Source organism: Metopolophium dirhodum, chromosome 5 (assembly GCF_019925205.1).
Source record: "Metopolophium dirhodum isolate CAU chromosome 5, ASM1992520v1, whole genome shotgun sequence".
Lineage (NCBI taxonomy): Eukaryota > Metazoa > Arthropoda > Insecta > Hemiptera > Aphididae > Metopolophium > Metopolophium dirhodum.
The window spans coordinates 17,315,212-17,337,849 of record NC_083564.1 but is presented as its reverse complement, the minus strand read 5'-3'; the positions used below and the strand labels follow the sequence as shown (position 1 = coordinate 17,337,849).

Sequence of the window (22,638 nt, the reverse complement as noted above, 5' to 3'; positions counted from 1 at the left end):
ACCCCAGTTTGCAGCGGTTTCATTTCGCCGCCAATTTAATCCCAATTTTTCGCCATCCCATAACGCCGCATAATTTAAAAAAATGTTTGTTTCGAAACGTAGTTGTTAATATTAGGTTTGTATAACGATAGATTGTTACAGCGAGTCATTTATCATGTGTAACGATCTTAGTATACGATTTTTTTTTATAATTAATATGCAATTATTGAAAACTGTATAAAGTATACTATACTAAAAAAAAAAAATAGTAAAAATAGTTGAAGTAGTTGAAATGTAATTTTATTTTGAATTTATATTTTGGTTTTTATTTATGACATTATAAAATGTTATTTCATTTCACTATTTCAATAAGTAAATGGTTTTAAGTTAAACATTTTATATGTTTTTATTCTATATTATACGGAAACATATACATAATATATAGAAATACTGTATAAAGTATAAACCTTATAATCTGTAATTTAGCCTTAGGCTGATATAAAATAAAGTACCAACGCAAGCGTTCTATAAAAAAAAATTAACTCTTAACTTAACTAAGTTCACCAAAAATTATTTAAATCACTTTTTGTTATTCATGTATACTAACTTAATTTAACTGTGTTAAAAATAATAATTACTTTCCTATCCTTCCTGATAAAATATTTTGTCTTATCCATGTCTTTTTATCGATGGAAGCATCTTATCATATTATTCTTCCTCTTTTTGTCTAAAATTATTGATTCGCCTAAATTAAATTAAATTATTTCTTATTCTATCCTCCCTAACCACTCTTCACATAACACACACACCTTTTTTTTCATATATTTGCTACAGTCAACTTCTATTTAGTTGTATTGTTTGCTGTCTATATTCAAATTCTATATTTGAACATAGTGGTGTTTCAGGTCCTACAATCTGAACTCAATATTTTTGCGAATTGGGCACGCATTATTGGTCTTAGCATTGGTCAGTACAAACAATTAATGTCACATTATGTCTTTTTATAGAAAGCACTCTACTATTCACTATAACTATTCTTTTAATGGCACTATTCTTGACAGTGTTTTCCTTTATTTAGATCTTGGTATTCATTATACTCCATCACTGAACTTGAGCATGATATAAATGTCACGGTAGGTAAAACTTTAAATATCTTGGGATTTATTAAGTGCAATACCAAACAGCTGTTGACTGTTCGTTGTCTCTGCACATTATATTTCTCATTAGTACGTTCAATATTGGAATATATTGTAGTGGAAGTATGGCATCCTTACTTGGCTAAAGATGAATGAAGACTCGAGCGTGTCCAAAATAGGTTTCATTCCTACATTGCCCATATCATGAATATAGTACACTCTCCTCGTGATTATTCCTTATAACGTAGTATATTATTGGAAATACCACTACTATCATTACGTTGACAAGATGCTGATGAGCACTTCATAACATCGCTCCTAGGTGGCACTATAGATGCTCCAACGTAAGTCTTCGAATCCCTTCCTTCTTCTCCAGAAATCACTCCCTTTTTCAAGTTCCAACCCTCAAAACATCCTATGTACACAATCACCCTTTACATAGAATGCTCCGTAAACTAAATAATGTTAATATTGATTTTAATATTAATTAAAAAATGTATTAGTTATAAGTTTGCTGTACGCCTGTACGCCTGTACTGTATCACTATAATACTATTATGTTTATATCGAGTTGTATTTTCTATATGTTCTGTTTTACTGTGTGTTATAAACATTTACTAAGTATTAATATATTAAATTTCAAATGTTATCATAAAACTGCCCATTGGCGTTTATAAATATATAAAATAAAAAAATAAAAATCTTTACAATATGACTACCATTATAACTGCTTTATATTTTGACTTTTGATCTCAATGACATCTTTTTGTCACACAAAATACTTGGCACTCCTCTCCACTTCAACCACGGACAAATAATCCTATTTCTGACGTCATACTAAAAACCACTATTCTTCTGTACCAGCATTCCTAAGTACTTGGACCTAATAAATTCATACATGACATCATTCCCAATCTTCATTAAATGTCTCGCCACGATCATTTATTAATTAAATTTTTCAAAATCATGCACAATTCAACAATTGTCTTTATTTTATTCCTATACATATTTGTATGTTTGGTCCCTCCACTCCAGCAATTTTCATCATTCTTGAAATTCTCACATTCAGACTTTCCATGCTTTTTCTACTAACACAACACTGTCAGAAAACATCATGCACTATAGGCTATAACATTTTACCCTTGTTTGTATATTTCATAATATTTTCAATAACTACGAATAACAGGTAGGGGCTCAATACTAAACCTTAGTGCACACTTATTATAAATTGCTTAAATAAAATAATATACTTATAAAATTATAAGCTTACTGTCAACAACTGTAAATATATAAACGTAATTATAATTGATTAGTGTTATGAATCATAAACTATTAGTATAAGGTTCAAACTAATAATTTTTATAGATTAATTAATAATTTCCATTTCATATAAAATATTGATTTTAAACTTATTTTATTTATAACGATTTCAACAAACGTGTATTTGTACCTAAGTATTGAAACTGAAAAGTCACCAAAAATGTTCTCTATACCTACCTATGATTAATAATTAACGTTCGAATGACATTATATTATTGTCTTTAGTATATTTTGGTTTTTAACAATAAACACAGATGTAAAATAGAATAAGATTAATACTGTAAATACACTATACAATAAAAAATAATATAAAAAAATATTTTTATATAGTAATATAGTAAAGTTTTATACTATTTTGTACGATATAACAACCTGCAAATTTATCACGAGTAAGGACGTAGGTACACCGTTTTTCATTCAACAATAAAATATTTGAAAAACGTTTATGAACCTTATTTATTTTTTTGTAATGTGATGGTGTCGGACGTCAGTTTTTAATATTATGTACCTATAGGTAGGTTCATGGCTCTATAATATTAAATATATGTAGAATTAGTGCACTTACCTGGATCGTCTATAAATGTATACAAATAGACAGGTATATTATTAGTACGTTTTGGCATAACATAAAATAAGTACGTTTAGGAATAATTGATGGAAATATTTCGTTTTGGAATATACGTATAGTATTAATAAGTGGGGCGTGGATTTTGGATCCTAATATTATTTGTTCCTTACTGCTTCAAAAAGCATCCCGTGTAATCACCACATATACATAAATAAAGGGTGTTCAGTAAAACTGTAAGGTTCTAAAAGTGCAGTAAAACACCGAACTTTTAACTTAAAACTAACGATTTCCGGAAATTCATTTTTGCTAATACATAGGTTTCTGAAAAAAAATTGAAAAACTCGCAAGGGCTCTAAACTAAATTTGTAACTTAAAAATTATTATATTTATATGTACAATTATAATGCGTTTCATAGCAACTATGACTCGACGCTAACGCAATTCGTGGTAGTTTCGTCTCAAACCGGGGGTTTTCAAACTATAGGATAGAAAAATGTATAGCTCGTTTTTTCGTAAGTTTTATAACAAATGGTAAGATAAGCTGGTATAATTCGTTAATTATCTTGTTTAATAAAGGTATAATTTTAAGCAGTCTAAAATATTAGTTAACAGTTTTAAATTCTCCACGCATTAATACGCGCTAGTTTTAGAAACCCTAATGAAAAACACCACAAGCCGCGATAGCGTCGAGTCACAGTTACTATAAAACGCACTATGTCACTATGGTACATATTATACTAAATTTGTAAAAAATCCATTGAATGGGGGGGGGGGGGGGTGAGTTGAATCCTCCACCTTGAGCACAGCCATGTTACACATTGTATAATAACATTTTACCTAATTTCACGATCTTCTTATTGCAGACAACTGGAAATGTATAAATATTAATATTAAATTTACGTATGTACAATGACTAATGTTATAAATTTTAATAAATATTAAATAGGCAATCATAAAAAATATAGAAAAAACTATTAATTTACATTCTTAAAAAATTAAACCTATAAAAAACTATTTTATTAAAATGCATAGTGATTGTAAGGCACTATAACTCACTACTCTCAACACATAATACAATAATTTATCAAGCAATTTTTTTTTAGAAAAAGACAGAATGTTTAATATACCAATGAAATGTTCAAAAGTTTATAGATATTTTTGTTACCACTTTTCAGTTATTAGACATTATTTCAATACAAACATAGGTATTTGTCCATAATGACTTTTCATCTATTCTTCGTCACAGAATAAATAAATAAAATATAATATACAAGTCGACAAAATGTATAGTTTATATTAATTACACATTGTAATTTAAAATAAATGTATTCAAATTTACCACTACTGAACAGGCTTTTCTTATTAACTGCAAATTTATAAACATAAATATTTTATTTTTGGACGTAATGACTAATCATATGAAATTTAATAAATATTAAATAGGTATCTCCCATAAAAATTAATAGAAACAAATATTAATTTATAATCTCAAAAAATTAAATATAGTTATTGAATTTAAAACTATATTATTAAAATGCATATGGATAGGTAGGTACTTACCCAGACAGCAATTCCATAACTTTGATGTTCTGATAAAGTTATATTCTAACTTTTCTTGAAATATTTTATACATAAACTTGGATCATCGTTTTAAGAACATTCCATGATAAATAGTATATTATCAACGTTTTGATTAGTTTAAGAAAACGTTATTACAATAACATTGAGTATTTAATTTAATATTAAAGTTCTGAAAATATTTTGAATTCAATACTAGTAAAACGTTATAATTATATAATTCCACTAATTTTATTTTTTTAATGTTATCAATTAAACTTCTACTTAACATTTTGATAATTTTATTTGTAATAAGTTTAAAGACAATTATGAATTGTATGTTTTACCAACTCAATATTATCAACATTCAGAAAAAATAATGATTTAAAATTTGTATGAATGTTAAATTTTAACTTTTGAATTTACTGGTAAAGTATCAAAATCATGATGATTACTCCACCCATTGGCGTAGTTAAGGGTGGGGGGGCGTGGGGGGTCAGATCCCTTCCATTGGCTTAGTAAAAAGTTTTGAGATGGTGGGGGATTTTCCATTTTTCCCCTCCCATTTAGCTATAATATATTATATCGTTTTTTTTTACCCCCCCCCCTCTTTCTGAAGTCACGTCAACGCCACTGACTCCACTCATGTACACGTCCCCCCCACCTTAAACCGTTAACAAAACCACTCTAAGACGGTCGCAATGGCGGTAAACATTTTTCTCGAACAAAATTGCGCTGCACCACTACGTATACTACTGTCGCTTTAAACACACCGTATAGGCAAACACGGTTTTCGTAATTAAAATTTCGCGCCATTTGAAACCCGGGTAGCGATAATTGAGAGATATAACTGACGACAACCTTTTATCACGGAACAATCGCCAATAATCAACTGCTTATCAAACATCGGATTTCCGTTACAGGGGACCGCATGTTATTATATTAAAAAATTTAAAAATACCAAATACGAGTTAAGACTTACATGTTAGCAACAAACAGCAAATAATGGTACTGGGCTGGGGGACAGACGACGGAGTTCGTAAACGTAAAGAGGTCAAATACCAATTGATTGTGGAAGGAAAGTAAAGCCATATAGATATATCATATTATATATAACAACTAAAATAATAGCCGTCTCCTTCTTTTCATCGAAGTCGGCAACATTTACAAAGCAGGCTATGTTTACAAAATAATATTACCATAGAATATATGTATATAAAATAAATGTAAACATTGCCTGCTTTATAAATGGCGGCCGATTTCAACATTGGCCACAACTGTAGTATAAAGACGGCTATCTAGTTGTTGTGTATATCTATGAGTATAGCATAACAACAATCATATCAATCATAAACAAAATAAATACGTAGGTAATTGGTTTTAGAATTTTTTTCGTAATCAAAATGTTGGCACCAAAAGACAACACATACTAAAAGCACGAACGTACAAGTAAAAGTACAACCTACAATACCTACCTGATGCACCTGCAAGAGTAAATTCTCTAATAAATGCGCAAAAAAAGTTCAAAATAAATTACGAAAAAACAAATTAACAGAGGCATACTATAAAGATACGTTAGGATATGCCAAAAGACACGTAATCCGTTTTTAAACTATTTAGCACCTTGATTATGGGGTAAATAATGGTCCTACGCATTTCGACCATAGACCGCGTTTGATTCGTTTTGCATTAAAAGACTATGATTTCGAATTTCAAAGATACGGAACAAAAACTCAAATTCCAAAAATTACGTAAATCCAAAAAAAAATGTGATATATACAAGTCCAAATAACACACGGACAATCATGAATCCCGAATCAAAAGTCGGATATTTTCCAAAGCGGGTACCAATCGAACCGGGACGTCGAGCCCCATAAGATGGTATACTAAAAAAAAACAAATACACTAAAACCCTGGGTCTATGAGGAGGGAACACGAAAACGGGGAGTTTTCGAACATTGGAAGCCGCAATAGAGGGGTGAACACTGCTCCTACGGTCTCGACACAAGACGACGCTTTTTATCAGCGACCTCCAAAATCCCAGAATCTCGAGTTTCAGAAACGTCGAACAATACCTAAAGGTTTTTCCAAAATATCTTTGAGGGGGAGGGGTCACAGGTACCCTGATAATGGGAGGACTTTTTGGAGGGTCTTTAAACGCAACGTTTGGTTAAAAAAACGCGGCACCTAAATTAAAATCCGGCCGAGATATACTTAACTCAAAAACAGGGGGGGGAGGGGAAAATTCTAGTATGTTATGCACTTGGCCACCCTCACCCATAAGCCTTTAACAAAATAGCTTAAAGACGGTTTGCAGCCGCGGAATCGAGGCAATTATTTTTCGTCGCTAACCTGGGCTAAATAGAAAAAGATTAATTTTAAGTACAAAAAAAAACCACAGTGAAAAAACTAATATAAGTATAATTAATAAGAATCATAACTCCTAATCCCTGATCCATAATTCGGATAACCTCGGTATTGGTGCCAATCGATTCGGGAGCACATCCCCGGAAGAAAAAAAAGCCAATAGTACAGAAAACTCTGGCGGTATAGTGGAAAAACCAACGAAAAAACGTAAAAAACCCAATTTTCAACGAATTTTGTGCCTCCCCGATCCCGAGCCAATTGACCTACCGGTTATGTTAGGTTAGGTCTGGAATATTACATTATTAATATGTACGTATATTTGAAACAAAAAGTTTTATAATAATATCATAAATTATTGACTGTGTATAATATATTATATCTGTATATAATACAGCATACATGAAATTTGCTTTAAGCCTTCAAAAATAACAACATCGACGCAACTTCACAGTAATATTATGTGTATTGTGTATATAACAACTAACCAGGTATCTTATCATGATTCGCGGCTCATACCGTTTATAAATAGTTTATAGTAAACATTGGATTCTGAGATACCGGCAATAAAAATAATAGTCAGTACAAAAATAATATTATTTAATAATAAACCAGTGTTCCGTATGTCAACGATTACGAACAGTAATGTACTATTATCGATTATCATATTTTATCATAGTGAATTAGTGAGTGATTCGTCTACAACATCTATGAACAGCCTACATTCTACAAGCCGCCATTCACCGTTCGCCTTTCAGCAACTGAGCAGCGTGTGTAACGCCGTGTGGTACGCTTGTTTTTATTTTATTGTTTGCCGTTGACTCTTGACCGTTCGGTTTCTGTGTTTTTTTTTAAATTTTGTGCAATAAGAAGCAATCTAGGTAAGTTGGAACTTGGAAGTACTCAATATAAATCATAAATATTACGTTAAAATATTTTGTTGGAGGACTGTATAGGTACCTAATGGCTAATCCTTATAGTTTAATATTTTAACTTAAGTAGTTAAAGAATCTTAATACATGTCTATAATATCTAGTATCTACATACACTTTGTACACTAGCACACGTCCTAGCTGGCTAGTCCGCCCTGACTTAAAAATAATATAGTTTATGTTTGAAAATCGTCCCGAATTATTATAAAAAATAGATTCTATTCTGTGGTTCTATCATGAATTCGGTGAGATTTAAAAAAAAACACATGAACGAACTCTAATAATGTTTTCTGAGATATAACACATACACCTCGTAGTTGAATACATTTAAATTAATTCTAATACATCTTTTTCCATAGGCATCTGTAGTAACTATCTACATATTGATAAACATTTTCACTGATTCTGTTAAAAAAATGGGTACCTATAAAGTATAAACTCTCAATGTAATTCAATATAATTTATTACAGGTCAAATAAGTAGGTACTACTAATAATTTTAATTTTTTTGTGATTTTTTGTTAGATTTATGTCAGCTTATCAATTTCATTAGCGCCCAGCAGTATCTATAAATCAGAGCTTTGTTGCATGCCTTTTGTATTTTAGTATATCGTAAGTATTAAGTATACAATACATTTATTATAATAGGTAGCTATTTTATTATTATTAATTATTATTATTATTATAAATTTGAATACTATAGTTAATTGTTTATACAGTAAAATATACTATTTTTGATACAAATGTATACATAAATAGATATTATAGACTATCTAATATAATATAATACTAATACTCAACAATAAAGTTGACCGAAAAATTAATCAATTTAGTAATATATTATTATCTACCTATAGGTATAATATTTAAATGTTTAATCATGTTTTCATAAAAAAACGAACAAGAGTATAAGTATTATCATCAACTTTCCTAGTAAAATTATATTTTGGTTCAAATTTATATTTTATAATTTAAAAACAAAAAAAAGATACATATACATCAGACAATTAAAATTAAACTTACTTATTATTATAAGTAAGTATTTATTTATAATGTATTTTCATTTATTACTTTGATTTAATTAAACTAAAAATGTTCATTATATATTTATTTCCCTGTATTGCAGGGTACATATTTTTTTTAATTTATTTGTACATTTATTATGTCTTAAATACGTATATAGACCCAAATTAAAGATACCTAGGTATTTACAGTTAACGATTTTGTAATTTATTTTAGCAGTTATTGTATATATTATTAATATTTAGTAAACATTTAATCTAGTTAGTTGACAATAAATATAAACTTTCAATTCTATTTAGTATTTATTACTAGTATAATAACCTCCTTTATAAGTTTTTGTATGACAATTTAAAATAATTACTGTTTATTGTACAATTTTATTAAGAGTGGATAATAGGTATTAATTTTATACGTGTATATTATATTATTAAATAGACATTTTCCCCCTTTTTAATATTAATTTTCTACTTCAATAACTTTTTTTAGTAAATATGATAAAAAGTCAACGGACCAAAAGGCGTAAAATCAGGAATGAGCTTATGCCATTCAACAATAACCCATCTGAAAATGATCCACGTATAAATTCGATCACCACTGAAGACGAGTTAACAACCAGAGAACTTTTACCATGTCAATCTATTCAAAATAACAATATATTAGTTTTAAGACCAGAAGTTGAGCCCGAGATTGAGTCAGTAAGGTTATCAAATGATCTGCCTATGCCTACTTCTACTACATTGCCTGAAATTGTTGAAGAATCAGATAACATTAAGGATTTTATTGCATCTTGGGCTATTCAATATAAAATTCCACATAATGCGCTTAATGGCCTTTTATCTGGCTTAAAAAAACATGAATGTTTCCAAAGTCTCCCACTTGATGCAAGAACTGTTTTATGTACACCAAGACAAATATCCAAAACTATCAAAACTATGAATCCTGGGATTTATCACCATTTTGGTTTAGCCTCGGGTATTAAAAAATATGCACCAGAAAACTTATTAGAGTTGAAAATCGCTGTTGGAATCGATGGTTTGCCCTTGAGTAAAAGTAGTGGAAATCAGTTTTGGCCAATATTGGCCTATATTATTACACAATGTTCAACCAAAAAAGTTTTTCCGATAGGAATTTACTATGGCCAAAGTAAACCAGAAGACAGCAATGAATTTCTTTCTGAATTTGTCACAGAAGCTGAAGATTTGATAACAAATGGAATTAGAATAAATAATGTTATTAAAAAAATATCTATAAGTTTCATTTGTTGTGATTCTCCAGCTAAAGCATTTGTTTTACGTGTTAAAACCCATTCAGGATTTCATTCATGTACCCGTTGTTTCATTGATGGTGATTATCAAAAAAACAGAGTTTGTTTTCCATACTCTAACAGGAAATTTCCCTTAAGGGATCATAGTTCAGTTATAAATATGGTGGATGAAGATTATCATACATCAGAATTACCTTCAGTTTTAACAAAATTAAATGATTTTGATTTAGTAAAATCATTACCACTTGATTATATGCATTTAGTCTGTTTGGGAATAACAAAAAAGTTATTGTTGCTTTGGAAATCTGGGCCTTTAAAAACACGTTTACCCTCTAAAGATATTAAAAGTTTGTCAAAATCATTATTGGCATTAAATACTGATATTTCATCTGATTTTGTTAGAAAGAGTAGAAGTCTCCTTGAAGTTGGACGCTGGAAAGCTGTTGAGCTACGATTTTTTTTACTTTATTCAGGGCCAGTTGTTTTAAAATCTATATTAAATAATGAGTGTTATTCTCATTTTATGTCATTAAATATTGCGATGATCATACTTCTTAGCCCAAATCACAAATCATTAGTGGATTATGCAAGACATCTACTAGATTACTTTGTAAAACAATTTCAACATTTATATGGAGAACACCTTGTATCACATAATGTCCACGGTTTATTACATCTATGTGATGATTATGATCAATTCGGACCACTTGACCAATGCAGTGCATTTGTTTTTGAAAATCATATGAAAGAACTAAAATCTTTTATAAGAAAACATGAAAAGCCACTGGAACAGATTATAAATAGATATTCTGAAATAAACTCGATTAATTTAAATACTTTCAAAAGAACACAATTATATTATGAAAAACCTATTCTTAAAAGACCTCACACAAATGGTCCTTTAATAGATAATATCGTCGGAGTTCAATATAACAGTTTATTATTCAGAAATGTTCATATTTCTATTAAAAAACAAAAAGATTCGGATTGTTTTATTTTAACAAACAGTGGAGAAGTAGTTAAATGTGTTAATTTTATAGAAATGAATAACAATATTTTAATAATTGGAAAACAATATAATAATGCATCACCTTTTTTCATTGAACCAATAAATTCCATTAAACTTGATATTTATTATGTAAACAATTTATCAGAAACATTAAATTGTTGGAACATCACAGACATAAAAAGAAAAATTATGATTTTCAATCATGATAAACTAATGATTGGAATGCCAATAATACATACAGGACAATAAATTACCTCTAGGTATATGATAATTTAATACATTTTGTTTAGAAGATACCATATCGGTTTACTATCATGATTTAATTATAGATAAATATGGTGGTTTTAATATACAATATTAAAATCAAAAATAGATACATTTAACTTTTATTTAATTTTGTTATATTTTTTTAAAATTAAATATTTTTAATTAACAGATGGGTAGATGGGAAGTTGTCTATTTTCTTAAAGATAATAGTATTGAAGCAGTGCCTGATACATGGGTCAAAAAAGATCTTTGTGCTTGGCCGAAATCATCAAAAAATATAAAAAAGTTAATTAAAAACCGATACAAGCCAAATAAAACAGATTTTTTTTATTATCCAGCACGTATCTTGGGAACAAAAAACTATGGTACCTATTCTTTTAATTATTATTGCATATATTATTGTTATATATAGTATCATATTATTTGTATACATACTTATGATTGTTTTTTTATAGCAACATTAGCTGAAGCACAAGCCAAACTCTCAAGAGCAACTACAAATTCGGACTTGTCTACTACAACAGAAGATGAGGAAAAAAAAAAAAAAAAAGAAAACATTTAATTCATCTGCAGGATTAGTTGACATGCATTTTCCACCACCTATGTATAAAGATTATTGCTCTAAAGGTTAGTTTTTAAATTAGGTACTATTAAAGTTTTGTTTTGTAATAATAATGTCAGTGTTTTAAGTATAATATATAAATACAAATTTAATGTTTAATTCCTATAGTAACAAAATCAAAACACGATGTTGAATCTATATTCAATGTTGACAATCGCGAATCACTGAGTGATAATAATGATGATAATATTGCTGATGATAATGATGATTCAGATTGTGATCCAACGTGGGGAAATGCAAGCATCATAAGCAATAAAGGTATACTATATAGTATTTAAATGTTATAATTATAACCAATTAAATTAAAATTAAATGCATTATTAATTCTATTTTAACTTAAATTACATTTTTTTTTTTTTGTCACATTTATATTAGGTAGTGATGATTCAAATTCAGAAGAAAATATTTTGATCCAATCTTCATCAAATGCTGTATTTTCACCAAACACCCAAGTTTGGAAGGTCAATCATTTAAATAGATATGAACAAACTGAAATAGCACCAAATTTTCAAGGAGTACACAAATCACCTGGAAAATGGAATATATCAAGTACTAACAACCAAACTGAAGATGCAGAAGCATTGAAACATGTAACAAAAACTTTGGTTTTGGATGCAAATAATAAAAACCTTAGTAAAAATGTGAATGATGGTAAATAATACATAAATCAAACGAAATCTTCTAAAAATAATTAATTAATATTATAAATCAACATTTGAAGCACCTTAATATTTTATTATATTTTTAATTAATTTCAGGAGATAGCGTTACAACAAAATCTGCAGATAATTTGCATTCAAGTATTAATTTTGATGGTGGTATGTTCATGTCTTCTCACGGTAATGTAAAATTAAATTCATTAATTACTGAATTATTTACTAATAATAATTATGATACTCATTAAAAATATTTTAATACCTAGCTATATGTTTAAATTAAACTACATATACTTAAAAATAAAAAATAAATCAAGATTAGTATGATACCGATGTTTATTAATAGGAATTAACTGGTAGTAACTGGAGGACTGTGAATAATTTTTTTCAATATGCTTATATATTTATATAATATAATAAACAGTCTATTTAAATTAAATACCTATGTCAAGAAAATAATATCTATTATAACTATAATAATTTGAAACCAATCATTTTATATTATTTATATTTGTTTTGTATATTTGTAGATTTTCAAAAGTTTACATTCACATCATTAACTCACTTAAAATATGACATGAGTGCTATGATGCATATTATTAAGGATACTAACGAAAAGGTGCAAGCACTAATGGCACAATCAAACAATAATTTTATATCCACAATTTCCCCAAAACAAAATTCAATTGATATGAACATATTCCCATTAACTAGTGATGATGGACTTATGGCAGAAGAAAAAAAATTAGATGATACTCATTATAGAAATGAATTGGTAATAATGAAAAAAAATAAAATGTATTTTTTTGTGTTGATTATTTTTAACTTACACTTCTATTGTGATATTGATACAATATAAGACATAAGTATATGTTTTTATAATATCCATAATAATATAATATATATTAACATATATTGAATTTTTAATATTTTATTTATTTATTTTAGATTTGTAAATTATCATTGTTGGTTGACAATAATAATTTAAACAATAGTGTGAGAAGAATTATTTCACGCTTGTGTGATGATACATTACTTCTAAGTTATTCGCTAACTGGTTTCAAACATAATAAGCCATTTGGAAGTCTTAAAATATACCAGGTTATTATTGGTAAGTACTCATCTGTATAACAAATGTTTATATATTTTAGTTTTTATAACTCTTATGATATCTATATGATGACCACCATTTTTACCAGCACATATAAGTTAAAACACTACATTCTTTTAAAATAAAATTAATACATTTTAATATGTTCAATACAGTAAACCATTTTGTTTTTTATTTATATAGGCCATACAATATAATATATAATTAGATTAGATTCAGAGCAATGAACAATAATATGTGTTTTAATTATTTTTGATATTTTTTCGTAAGCCTTTAAAGTTGCATTTATTATTATTACATTTTATATACTCAAAAACATTTCCAAATGTTATGTTTTCGGCAAAAATTAATTTAACTTACCATAATACTAATAATATACTAAAACTAAACTAAACTAACTTTAATAGCAATATAAACGTATGATAAAATATACTTATTAGTTATACTATAGTAATATTGGCTGACAAACCATATTCTCCCAATGTCGTTTTTTGTATGCATTGATATATCTTACTCAATGGTGAGGTACAAACACTCGACATCTATACTATACAGCAGAACAATTACCTACCTACTTTTTAGTATTATTGTATATTGATATTTTATATTAATAATAATATATATTTATTTAAAGGTAATTTTCATGGTTCCTCTATTTTAGTTTAACATTCTTGCCCACGTGGTTGTATATTTTGTTTTAAATCATTGTTTCTCTTACATCTATACATTTATTTTATTATATTTTGTATCATTTATTATAGCTTTTAAATATTCTTAGTGTATGCGCTTAAATAACCTATCATAAACTATTCTTTCTGAATAAATATTAGCTAGCAACTCTCATAGTTTATAATTATTTAATTACACCTATATAGTGTAATATATACAATAGCTACCAGACAAAAAAATCTTTACTTATATATAACCTTCAATGTGTTTGTCAATAATATTTCACCTGCTGATCATAAACAGCTATTGTTGCAATTTTACTTTATTTCTTTATATTTTTAATAAATCATTTAATTTGTTTTAGATGCTGTGAGATTAAATTTGCAATATGCTAAAGTACCTGATAAAAAAATTGATGTTCCACTTCGGGTCTGGTTGGATCATGCAAAATTCAGAATTAAGGAGAAAAATGAAAAAAAGAACAAAGATATTAAATTGATAAATTAAATAATTGTATTAATACAATTATTATAAAAAGTTATTATAATAATAAAGAGATCTTAAATAAATAGTTTGTTTTACATATTATCCTTTTTATTCCTAACTTTAATATAGGTGGAGGTAACTTTCGAGCTCTCTCAATTTAAAAGTGTGGAAGTTGTCATAATATTAATTTATAATAATATTTTACTAGTTTAAAAATGAAAAGTTATTTAGAATATTAACATAATATTCTAAAAGTAAATGTGACTGAAAATATTATAATACCTAATTTAAGAATATGTAGAAATATTGATTTAAGAATCTTTTAAAATAATGTTTACAGAATCTTTTGAATTAATGTTTTAAGAATCTTTTAAAATAATGTTAACAGAATCTTTCGACAAAATATTAGAAGATAGTTACTTTTGTGGCCAAATAATTTTGTTAGAAGATTATAGGAACTTTGAATAATTATGTGGAAATGACAATAAAACTTTCTCACAAGGTGATCATTTGACTAAAAACATTACTAGAAAGTTTTACTAATATTGGATTGCTGTCTGGGTAAAACGCACTATTCATAACACACAATAAAATTACAATGCTTAGATACTGTATATTACCAATACTGTATATTTTAATTTTTAACTGACAGTAATATATTTTATTTTTAACGAAATTTCAAGAATTGGACCATCTCAGGTCTTCCTGTTACAGCCCGTATTATATTATCTCCCACACGCTTGGAAAGTTGGAACAATAGGCATATACATAAATCTTTACTGCAAAACTGCAAAACAGAAAAACCAAATTACCTTAGTGAAGTATTACAAATAATAAAAAAAGAAACAATGTAAATCGTAAAGTTTTGCATGTAAAAACCGGGGTAAAAAATGTAAGCGAGCTCTTTCTACTCACAATTTGACATTCAGTTTATATTTCTTGTGCTATTTAACTATATTATATTATAATACCATGGTTAATACTGTTACTCACTTTCCTTATAACAAAACAGTCGTGGCTCATATAAATCATCTGTAAATCAAGTAAATAACAAGTACCTACCTTGGTTATTCAAATTGTTGCATTTTTCACTGTCTTGTTAGGTACATTATATAAATATAAATATATAATTACACAAACACAACTATATATCTATACCTAGTCTATATAATAGTATAATACAATAATTTCTAGGGAGTTATAATGTTATATAATATGTAAATAATTATTAAATAATATAGAATTATGCTCACCGTCAGCATTCGAATAACTCGTACTGACCTCGAAGAATGCCAGCAGTATATCGACTAGAAAGTATAATATTTGATTGTTAATTATATTTATAACATTTAACATTTATAATATCCAAGAGCATTGTATTATTTTAATAATATATTAACATAATTTTATATACCCAATAAAATATTGATGAGACAGATAAGTCTAGCTATACATTTTTGGATCATTTTTTCTATAATATATTATTTAGACCACTCTTTGTCTTAGATTCGTAGTATATTCAAATGTGTGTGCACGGGAGGTGATTGGTGTGCCCGGGCACCCCTGACATTTTATAATTGTGTCCCTTAAATTAAAGTCCCAGGGCCTAGGGACAGTGATTTTATCTGATATAACTAGAATAAAATAAAATATTTTTTTCTAAAAAATGTGGTAAAAAATAAATCATTTTTCGTGATAAAAAAATAATAAAACGTAATAGTATATTGTGTAGCATGGGCGGGAAGTAAGCTATTTCACTCACAGAACTGAAATTGGCAAAATTCCTTCCACACGCGATCCACACATACTGTTTTTTGTCACGCCTCTGTGTTCATCGATCACGGAAAATTAAGAAAACAACCCAATAATATTGTATGCACGCTTCCCCTCCCCGAAATTCCAGTTTGCGCAGGCCTATGAGTGTATTAAAAATTGTAAATATGTTGTTTAAATCGATTTGGAAACACATCAGAGTTCTAAACAAAACTCTATGTAATTTTGCTATATTAGGCAGGTAGCTGATTCTGGATGGCATAGCCTGTGTCAAACTAAATGCCCTTGAATTTACATATTTCTTCTTAAAAATCTTATGAAAATCGGTCAAAAACTGAGGATTAGCTGTATTTTTTTTATATATTTGACATAGTCGAGTGTTACTGCTGGGTAACTACTCACCTCCCGAATTCAAAAGCCATGTAAATAAATTCAGCACATATTATGCTCATTGTAAATATTATATTACAGATTGTATATAATCTAATAAATGTTAAAAAAAAAAAAAAAATATATTTGAGAAATCTTAAAGTGAAATCATCTATTACAAAAATGATAGAGAATAATATTTTTTAGGGTACGACATATCAGTTTGTTTAAATATTGTCACAAAACAATTATTTAATTTAATTTTACAATAATTTTTTTGTTGGGGTGCATCAGTTTGTCTCTGGTGTATTTTGTGAGGAGACATTCAGTTAATAGCGTTATGAATTGGTATTATTAAACATAGGAAATAAGCAAGGATGTAGTAATTAGTAAACAAATAAGAAATGTAGTATTTAGAAAACAAATAGAATTATGAAATTAAATTATGATTGTAAATTAGTGTAAACAGGTACAATCCCGAAACTGCGTGTAAGCACTTTTTATATAGGAGGGATTGTCCTAGATAAGTTTAGATATAAGGAACCAAAAGATTGAAAGACAAGGAGTGGAGATTGGACAGTGCTATTGTCTGTATATGTTCAACTCAATAAACTTCATCTAAAAAGACGTGAGTTTGTTCATTTATTTAATAAATCTATATTCAAACTCTACAAGTACGAGGCTATGGTCAACCGACTTGTAACAATAGGTGTTTAACAGTTGTAGTCGCAGTGTTGCATGGGGTGCATATACGTTGATCCTTTTTCCTCGTTAAATGTTCATGAGTGTATAATGTGTGGCCGATTCGTAATCTGTTGATTATGATTTGATGCCTGCGTGGGAGTGACGTATAAAATAAAAAATACTAGTGCCAAACACAGAGAGAGCATCATAACTTCTAAAACTTCTCAATGAGACGAACCTTCTTCAAAAAATATAACATGAACACTTAGATATATCACATACAACTTATACTATCCTAAAACTTATTGCATCATATAATTTTTCTTATATACACCTTATTCTTTTGTAAAATTTAAATAAATTGTAACATGTATCTGAAAACACCAAGGTAATTGAGGCGTATTTTTCAAATATGAAAAAAAAAATTATCTTCTATAATTTTTGTGATGGATGATTTTACTCTTAGATTACTTAATAATCATTAAAAACGATTTTAGATGACAGTATTGTGTATTGGTCTGAAAGAGAAAATAAATATTACATTGACATCCTCTTAAGAGTGGTATTTGTCTTTCTGTATTTACATTAAAAATATGCCCAGAATTAAGGAAGCAAATCATAATATTAATTACTGTAATTGATTTCATATAATTTGTTGTATATCGTACATCGATACAGCACTATAATAGTATATATAATATAGGTACGCGGTGGGGACTGTCCACCGCGTACGCAGCCAGTCGGCACGCACACGCCAGTCGACGTTACGGTTAAGAATAAACCAATATCACACGTTTTCAATAAATAATAATAATATCACCTAACCTAACCTTTGTGTTGTTTATTCCTAATAGTAGAATACAACAAGTGGCGACGAAGATTTGGCTACATCGTTTATATTCACCTTTAGTCACTAGCACATTCTATATATTTCTGTTTATATTTGCCGTTAATCATGCAATCGGGCACTAACGAGCAGCCGGCCGTAAGAACGATCTACTCGCAAGTAATCGGCAGTCCTGGAATTTTCGACCAGGAAACGAACGTAAAAATATATTTCGCACGGCTTAAAAATTTTTTTACTGCCAACGGAATCACGCAAGAAAACAAGAAGAGGGCAATTTTACTGACCTCGATTTCGGAGGAAGTGCATAAAACTCTGTTCAGTTTGTGTTTACCAGAGGACCCCGACAATAAGATTTTCGAGTCGTTATCGGACATACTGCTAAAACACTATGAGCCGAAAAAGTCGTATTTCGCCGCCCGTCACCAGCTCTACTTGGCTCGTAAGAATCACGACGAAAGTGTGCCCCAGTGGGGTGCACGCGTACGTGAACTTGCTTCTTTATGTGGTTTTGGGCCAGAGCTGGAGATAGTAGTGAGGGACATATTTGTCGTCGGAATGGGTTCCGGAAAGATCCAGGACTGGTTACTGGAAGAGGACGCGTCAGCAGCATCAACCACTTGGGCAAAAATGATGGAAGTGACAACCACTAGAGAGGCCAACATCAACGCAAGCAAGGAGTGGTCAAAGGAAACGCCCGGGGCGTTCCATTTCACCAAGCAGGAAGGGTCTCCAACACAGACGACACCAAAGCGGACAAGTGGACGAGGCCAAACCAACAGGAAAGAGAAGTGCCAGGTATGCGGCCGTTCCAACCACGACACCGGACTATGCAGGTTCAAAAATTATTCATGTAATACATGCGGGGTAGCGGGTCATTTGGCACCCATGTGCAAAGATAAAGGCAATAAGCACAAGTCACAAAATAAGTTTGTGACAGAAAATGAGCGGTCAGGCGATCACGAATCTAGCGTAGAATTAATTGATTCTTTTTTTACAATTAACGATATTTCCCGAGATAAGCTTAAAGTAGCTCCTTAGTCGAGGTTTAAAGCGCTAATAGGTCCAAAGGTAATCGTAACTAACGACGTGGAGTTATCGGATTACGTTGGTAATAGAATTATACCAATAGGCAAAGTAGCGCTCACGGCCATGTACAATAATAAAACAATCGGAATATGGGTATATATAGTGCCAAACGGAGGACCACCAATACTCGGTAGGAACGATATAGCAACGCTCGGTATTAAAAACGTGTTCGAATGTAAATTTACCGGCGCAGAGGATAGCGTTAAAACAATTTTAAAAAAGTATCCTAACGTATTTAGCGAAGAGCTAGGGACTATTAAGGGGTACAAAATATCACTGACAACATAGCCGGCCAACCACGCCAAAATTTTTTAAACACCGACCAGTGCCCCTAGCGCTAAGAATAAAAGTCGAGGCTGAAATAGATCGGTTGCTGGCCATCAACGCTCTGATACCGGTCGACCACAGCAAGTGGGCAACCCCCATAGTTCCGATTTTGAAAGAGGACGGTAGCGTGTCAGGCTATGCGGAGATTTTAAAATAACCGTAAACCCCGTATTGGTCAGTACAGAATACCCCCTACCAAAAATCGAACACCTTTACGCCAGAATAGCGGGAGCGAAATATTTTTCAAAAATAGACCTGAAAGATGCCTATCAGCAGTTGGTACTCGACGATAGTTCACGCGCGTTAACGACAGTAAACACAATAAAAGGTTTATTCAGGTACACGCGCGTCCCATTTGGACTGAAATCATCGGCGAGCGAATTTCAGAAAGCGATCGAAAGTATCACAAAAAAGGTTGAGGGAGTCGAGGTATTCATTGACGATATAATAGTATCAGGTAGGACGATGTCCGAACATAACATACGTTTGGAGCAACTTCTAAAAGCACTCGGTTCAGCAGGGCTGAGAGTAAGAGAACGGAAGTGTACCTTTATGCAGATGGAAGTAGAATATTTAGGTCATAAAATAGACGGACAGGGTCTGCACACATTAGACAAACACACAATCGCGATTAAAGAGGCAGCGGCACCCCAAGACAGGTCGGAACTAAAAAGTTTTCTAGGGTTGGTAACATACTACACTAAGTTCGTGGAAAATGCGGCATGGATACAAAGAAGCGGACGAGGCGTTTAATAGCATTAAATCGATATTATCGTCCAAACCCGTACTCGACCACTATGATCCGTCGGTACCAATTAAACTAATGATAGACGCGTCATCTTTCGCTATCGGCGCGGTCATATCACAGGTATACGGCAACGCCGAAAAACCAGTAGCCTATGCATCGCGTGTCTTATCAGAAGCGGAACGCAAATACCCTCAAATTGAAAAAGAGGGGTTAGCGATAATATACGGTGTTCAAAAATTCTACGATTACTTGTACGCACGAAAATTTACTTTAATCACCGACCATAAACCACTCTACTATATTTTCGGGGAAAAGAAAGGTATACCAATTTACACAGCTAATAGACTACAGAGGTGGGCGTACGTACTCACAGTATTCGACTTTGACATTTCGTTCGTTAAGTCAGGGAAAAACGCAGCGGATTTCTTATCGCGCATAAGAATAGGCACAGCAGACAGAGTGTCTACGGCGCTACAGTGTCTAAACTTGATATACGACAACTGTCCGTTTAACGTTAATTGGGTCAAAAATCAAAATAAAAACACAAACACGAAGCGATAAAATCTTATCGCAGGTAATTAAGGCTATCAACACAGGCGAATTGCCAACAGGCGCGGATAAAAACGAATCGCTTAAATCGTATTACACGAGACGTCACGAAATTTCAACCAAACAGGACTGTTTGATGTGGGGGTACAGGGTGATTATGCCAAGTAAGTTCAGGGAGGCCCTGTTGACAGAATTGCACTTCACGCACGCGGGAATGAGCTGCATGAAGACGATCGCGTGTTCGTATTTTTGGTGGCCAGGGATCGACAACGACATTGAAAACACGGCGCGCAAATGCGAAAATTTTATACAGGTTAAACCCGCACCACCAAAAGCAGTGCTAACGCCATGGAAGTGGCCGGAACAAGTGTGGATGCGCATACACGTAGACTTTTTAGGGCCTTACAAAAATAAAATTTTTTTAATAGTAGTCGACGTGACTTCAAAATGGCTCGAAGTGTTTGAGGTAAGCACGAGTACGGCGTCAGTGGTAATCGTAAAAATGCAAGAACTTTTCGCTCGTTTCGGGGTCCCCAAGTCCATTACCACCGATGGAGCCAAGTGTTTCACAGGTACGGAATTTAGCACGTTCTGCGTAAATGGGAACATAAGACACTTGGTGGGAGCTCCGTTCCACCCGGAAACAAACGGGGCAGCCGAATCAGGGGTTAAAATAGTGAAAAATTTCTTTAAGAAAAACCAAACCACCAGCCCGACGCTATTACAGAAATTCCTGTTATTTCACCGCAATACACCGCACTCGGCAACGCGCCAGACACCGGCAAAATTATTACTAGGACGTAGCACCCGAACACAGTTCGATATGCTGATTCCCAGCACAAAGGACGTGGTTAGTGATCACCAGGATTCCCAAATCAAACGTCACGGTAAACGACAGCATGAAATCCAACAGGGAGACACAGTGGCCGTGCAGGATTATCGGAGGAATGAAAATAAGTGGTCAATAGGGACTGTTACGAAAAATGTGGGGAAACAAGCGTTTGAGGTGGATACCGAGGCGGGCACTTGGAAGCGACACATAGACCAGACCAGGGGTCTCCAACCTTTTTTTACGGCGGGCCAAATTTAATATACGCTTTGGCATCGCGGGCCAACATTTTTAGAGGAATAGATAGGTTATGAAATTGAGAAATAAATAAGAATAGATAAGCTTTACTTTAAAATGTATATGTTTATTTATATAATTTTTTTGTTTTATAATTCAAAATTTTTTTTATTATGATACGATTAAGTTACTTAGTGAGACGTTTGGAACTGCTTGTTTTTTAAAATG

General features: G+C 30.8%; 3 protein-coding genes and 1 long non-coding RNA gene across 5 annotated transcripts; 3 read left to right on the top strand and 1 right to left on the bottom strand.

Moving 5' to 3' along the window:
- Window positions 1-3,839: 3,839 nt before the first annotated feature.
- Window positions 3,840-16,268, bottom strand: LOC132944371 (uncharacterized). The gene is made up of 4 exons (XR_009664453.1): window positions 16,215-16,268; window positions 15,955-15,993; window positions 4,342-4,368; window positions 3,840-3,869 (listed from the first exon to the last, which is right to left on the bottom strand). It is a non-coding gene; the product is annotated as an uncharacterized LOC132944371 (long non-coding RNA).
- On the top strand, window positions 7,855-15,029 carry LOC132945215 (uncharacterized). Of its 2 annotated transcripts, XM_061014890.1 has the most exons (11): window positions 7,855-8,100; window positions 8,215-8,301; window positions 8,380-8,466; window positions 11,587-11,782; window positions 11,873-12,044; window positions 12,148-12,297; window positions 12,415-12,690; window positions 12,798-12,878; window positions 13,226-13,470; window positions 13,644-13,806; window positions 14,840-15,029. In XM_061014890.1, the coding sequence occupies exons 5-11, from the start codon at window positions 11,945-11,947 to the stop codon at window positions 14,980-14,982; spliced, it is 1,158 nt and encodes a 385-aa protein (XP_060870873.1). In that variant the 5' UTR covers window positions 7,855-8,100; window positions 8,215-8,301; window positions 8,380-8,466; window positions 11,587-11,782; window positions 11,873-11,944; the 3' UTR covers window positions 14,983-15,029. The 2 variants fall into 2 exon arrangements, with proteins under 2 accessions (XP_060870873.1, XP_060870872.1); XM_061014889.1 differs by having other exon boundaries at window positions 7,855-8,301.
- A 2,474-nt stretch (window positions 16,269-18,742) lies between the features above and the next one.
- On the top strand, window positions 18,743-19,672 carry LOC132945596 (uncharacterized). Its single transcript, XM_061015368.1, has one exon. The coding sequence runs from the start codon at window positions 18,743-18,745 to the stop codon at window positions 19,670-19,672; it is 930 nt and encodes a 309-aa protein (XP_060871351.1).
- Window positions 19,673-21,501: 1,829 nt separating this feature from the next.
- LOC132945595 (uncharacterized protein K02A2.6-like) lies at window positions 21,502-22,434 on the top strand. Its single transcript, XM_061015367.1, has one exon. The coding sequence runs from the start codon at window positions 21,502-21,504 to the stop codon at window positions 22,432-22,434; it is 933 nt and encodes a 310-aa protein (XP_060871350.1).
- The last annotated feature ends 204 nt before the right edge of the window (window positions 22,435-22,638 follow it).

Excerpts from the sequence above, each read along its gene's own strand:
- LOC132945215 (XM_061014890.1), top strand. The coding sequence starts at position 11,945 with ATGAGGAAAAAAAAAAAAAAAAAGAAAACATTTAATTCATCTGCAGGA. Across the intron at positions 12,298-12,414 it reads AAGCATCATAAGCAATAAAG|GTAGTGATGATTCAAATTCA; the intron begins GTATACTATATA and ends CATTTATATTAG. Across the intron at positions 13,807-14,839 it reads AATATACCAGGTTATTATTG|ATGCTGTGAGATTAAATTTG; the intron begins GTAAGTACTCAT and ends AATTTGTTTTAG.
- LOC132945596 (XM_061015368.1), top strand. The coding sequence starts at position 18,743 with ATGCAATCGGGCACTAACGAGCAGCCGGCCGTAAGAACGATCTACTCG.
- LOC132945595 (XM_061015367.1), top strand. The coding sequence starts at position 21,502 with ATGCCAAGTAAGTTCAGGGAGGCCCTGTTGACAGAATTGCACTTCACG.